The 4,498-nt window shown below is 43.6% G+C and overlaps 1 protein-coding gene across 1 annotated transcript; it reads right to left on the reverse strand.

The window, feature by feature from the left end:
* Positions 1-3,708: 3,708 nt before the first annotated feature.
* On the reverse strand, positions 3,709-4,287 carry LOC121873580 (proline-rich protein 2-like). Its single transcript, XM_042377220.1, has one exon. It carries the CDS (start codon positions 4,285-4,287, stop codon positions 3,709-3,711), a length of 579 nt encoding a protein of 192 aa, XP_042233154.1.
* Between the last annotated feature and the right edge of the window lie 211 nt (positions 4,288-4,498).

Raw genomic sequence — 4,498 nt, forward strand, 5'->3', positions numbered from 1 at the left:
TATGTATTTCGTAATGTTTAGACAATTCTCAGACTTCTAGGCTATATTTTCACCGGAAATTAAGGATAACCGAGATATTAATTTTTCAATATTACATTTATTACTGTATTATTATTATTATTATTATTATTATTATTATTATTATTATTATTATTATTATATTCCCCCACCCCAGGCACTGATGTGGGTCAGTGTTGTGCCCGAGTGGGCTAATCTCCGTAAAAAAAAAACGGCTAAATGGGAGCTGGTAGTTATAAACATAATAATTTGGTATTGTATTTCCGCACCCGACATTTCTACCACTAATCTATTATAATCGAATAAGACGTCTAATTATAAGATTATTTTCATCTATTACATTACCGTCGTAAATGTTTAATAACGGAGATAGCTTATCCAAAATGTTCTTTTTCTTCCATTAATCCGCCATTATTGCCTACCTCACCTCCCACGCTGCGTGTCTCCTTCATAAATCATAACGCGCATGCGTTCCCGTACGTCACACAGTCAATCAAAAGCGTTTTTTTTTTGCAACCAATTAAAATGATTTGTGGTTTAATTCGCGGTATTTGTGGCCCAATCAAATTCGATTTTTATTTTGGGTCATATTTAGAAATTCAAATTCTTTTCCGACCATGGAATTCTGCGATGGGTGTCACTTCAATTATACGGAGCTAATTGCGAGTTTTTGTGGAAAAAACGAAGAAACTAGCATTTTTTGATCTCATGGCGTTCTCCCGACCTCAGTAAAGTGTCCTAAGTGCAAGAACGAATGCAAATATCGTCAAGCCCAACATATGTGGCATTGGGGTATCTCCAACGGCGAAGGAGAACCAGGCCAATAAGGTATGAAATAAGTGATTCCATCATATGGTGAGAGTCGGTTAGGTTAGGTCAGGTCAGGTCAGGCCAGGCTAGGCTTATGTTTTTCTATTTTTTTTTGTATTTCGTATTTGCTTAGCCATTATTTTTTTCTTCTGAAAACGCCCCACAAAAAAAAAAAAAAAACCCGGCCAATTTCCAACGGAAATGTAGGTCATAACCTATCTAAATACACTAGAAATATATATTTTTGACTTTCTAACAGTTAGGTGCACTTATACAAATTTACCCATTTAGTGGAAGTTCAGTGGGTGACGGTTGACGAGGACGAAGATAAGTGGTAGTTAAACTATTCATGTGAAATGAATTGTTGCTTCAATTGAGTAGAATTTTTTTATTTGAAATTTCTAAGCCATATCCGAAAAAATGACAACGGTCAATTATCATTCGGCATTTAATGTTCTTGAAGGAAATTTACGCCCGTACAATAATTGAGACACTTGTTTGTTATAGGCGAAAGTAACGTAACACTTTAGAGCTTTGGTTTTGTATGGGGCAAAAATTATACGCACGAGTTAATGTTAGTGAATTTTTTTGGACATGAGCTGATGTTCCTCTCAAGTGGAGCCATGGTTTTTGGCGCCAATTTCTCTGCACTGGACAGTTGAGAGAAATTGGCGCCAAAATGTCACGCCGGGGTAAGGCATGCGTTTCAGTTTTGCTAATAACTTAAAAGATAAGTCAACGATGACAATGAAACACCAGAGTAATGGCTGGCGTTTCTCTCTCCACCGAGATTCTTGCTCGACCAGCAAAATGTATTAAGTGTCTGTGGTTAATTCTTACTTGGCGCCAAAAGTTATGGTTCCAGTATTTTTTTCTTTTCTTTCGTACTTATTTTCAAAATACTTTATCAAATTGATTTAATATTTATCTGATCAAATTGTCTTGAGATATGTACATATTTGTAGATTATAATTTTCCCGCCCTTTTCGCTTCTCGCGTCTGGCTGACACCCGCCCAGTGGGTGGCACTGGCCGCTTGGCGGTCTAGGGTAGGCTCTGCAAGTGAACCGCTTTTTCGCTATTGTATTTATCCCATTTTCATCAATTCCAGCATAAATCTTTGGAATTAATTGACATTTTTTATATAGGTGAACTAAATGGCGTGTGAAGCTGGTAGTTATTAAAAAAAAAGTGAATTTTACTTAGCCACTTAGAGGAAGTTCAGTTGGTGACGGTTGGCGAGGACGAAAATAAGTGGTAGCTAAACTATTCATGTGAATTGAATTGTTGCTTCAATTATTTAGAATTTTTTAATTTGAATTTTTGTTTTACGTCTGTAGAAGTATTGAGACTAGTACATGTTTGTGATGGACGAAACTGACTTACATTTTAGAGTATTCATTTGGAAGGATTTGTAGCTTGAATTATCTTCGACCTTTTTATTAATTTCATTTTCTTTATGCTCGTACAAGCATTGACACTCGTACATATTCGCGATAGAAGAAAATAACGTACATTTTAGAGCCTCAGTACTGTATGGGGGAAAATCCATATAAACTAGCGTTCATTTTCTTTTCGTAAACTGAAGAAATGTGAACCAGACAAGGATCTAGTGCCATGTGGTGATATACAGGTGCTGAAAATGTTCTGGGCCTGTGGAGTTAGATCAAAAGATAACCAAACTTAATCTTTAATGGGGGGGAAGGGGGTAATCTCAGCACTCCTCAAGCTGTCATTAACGTTTCCATAGAACTGCGCAGGTCCAGACCATTTTCAGCACGCCACGTCCCGGGTTAATTTATAAGTACGTCCGCCTCACATGAACATAGTTATGGATGCTAAGAAATTCCAAGTTTAAATTGTATTATCCACATTAAGATTGGTTTATTTATTTACAGGAATCGTGTATCTGCATGGCCACCAGTATCGGAAGTACTCGCCCGGCTGCTGAACAGAAGCCATTAATTCCAAGGTGGGATCAGTGTAGTACTTAGCGTTTTTCAGTACGTGATTTTTTTTACTGCTGCACCTTTGGGTCATCTGGTTGTTGGGCCTGTTTTGGGTCCTCTGGTTGGGACTGCTTTAGGTCTTCTGCTGGTTGGGCCTGTTTTGAGTCTTCTGCTGGTTGGGCCTGCTTTGGGTCTTCATGTTGGGCCTGCTTTGGGTCTTCATGTTGGGCCTGCTTTTGGGTCTTCATGTTGGGCCTGCTGGGGTCCTGGTGGTTGGGCCTGGTCTCTTGCTGGTTGAGCCTGCTTTTTGGGTCTTCTGCTGGTTGGGCCTGCTTTTGGGTCTTCTTGCCAAGGCCTTGCTTTTGGGTCTTCTGCTGGTTGGGCCTGCTTTTGGGTCTTCTGCTGGTTGGGCCTGCTTTTGGGGTTCCCTTCTGCTGGTTGGGCCTATTTTGGGTCTTTCTGGTTGACCTGCTTTTGGGTCTTCATGTTGGGCCTGCTTTTGGTCTTTGGTGGTTGGGCCTGTTTTTGCCCTGGGCGGCTGGGCCTGCTTTTGGGTCTTCTGCTGGTTGGGCCTGCTTTAGTCTTCATGTTGGGCCTGCTGGGTTCTCTGTTGGTTGGGCCTGTTTTGGGGACTTCTGCTGGTTGGGCCTGTTTTGGGGTCTTCTGCTGGTTGGGCCTGCTTTAGGTCCCTCTGCTGGTTGGGCCTGCTTTGGGTTTTCTGCTGGTTGGGCCTGTCTTGGGTCTTCTGCTGGTTGGGCCTGTTTTGGGGTTCTTCTTGCTGGTTGAGACTGTTGGTCTTGTGGCTGGGCCTGCTTTGGGTCTTGTGATCAGTTTGCTTTTGGGCTGTCTCCTATTGAGCCTGCTTTTGGGTCTCCTGCTTGGGCCTGCTTTTGGGGTTCTCTGGGTTGGAAGACTGCTTTTGGGTCTTATGGCTACCTGCTTTGGGTTCTTGTGGCTGGGCCTGCTTTTGGGTCTGTGACTGGGCCTGCTTTTGGGCCCCTAGTTGGGCCTGATTTGGGTCTCCTGGTTGGGCCTGCTTTTGGGTTCTGGTTGGGCCTGTTTTGGGCTGTCTTGCGGTGGCTGGGCCTGTTTTGGGTCTTGCGGCTGGGCCTGTTTTGGGTCTTGCGGCTGGGCCTGCTTTGGGTCCCAGGCTGCACCTGCTTTGGGGTCTTGTGGCTGATCTGCTGGCCCCTGGGTTGAGCCTGCTTTGGGGTCTTGTGGCTGGGCCTGCTTTTGGGTCTTGTGGCTGGGCCTACTTTGGGTCTTGTGGCTGGGCCTGCTTTGGGTCTTGTGGCTGGGCCTGCTTTGGGTCTTGTGGCTGGGCCTACTTTGGGTCTTGTGGCTGGGCCTGCTTTGGGTCTTGTGGCTGGGCCTACTTTGGGTCTTGTGGCTGGACCTACTTTGGGTCTTCTGGCCTGGCCTGCCTTTTTTTGTGTGTGCTTTTTATAGTGACTAGTTAGTTTTTCTTTTCCAGAATTTTGTGTAATTTTTAATGAAATGGTGCCGTTCATAACTTCACATTTTCATCCATTGCTTATTTTAAGATTGCTGGTGAATGGGACCACCTCTCACCGCAGGACACCGTGGGAGCACCTCTCCACAGGACACCGTGGGAGCACCTTTGCAGGACACCGTGGGAGTACCACCACAGGTCACTGGGAGCACCTCTCCGCAGGTCACCGTGGGAGTAGCTCTGCAGTGCAGTTTATAACTTTACATTTT

The sequence above is a fragment of the Homarus americanus genome, unplaced genomic scaffold (assembly GCF_018991925.1).
Source record: "Homarus americanus isolate GMGI-L3 unplaced genomic scaffold, GMGI_Hamer_2.0 scaffold5672, whole genome shotgun sequence".
NCBI lineage: Eukaryota > Metazoa > Arthropoda > Malacostraca > Decapoda > Nephropidae > Homarus > Homarus americanus.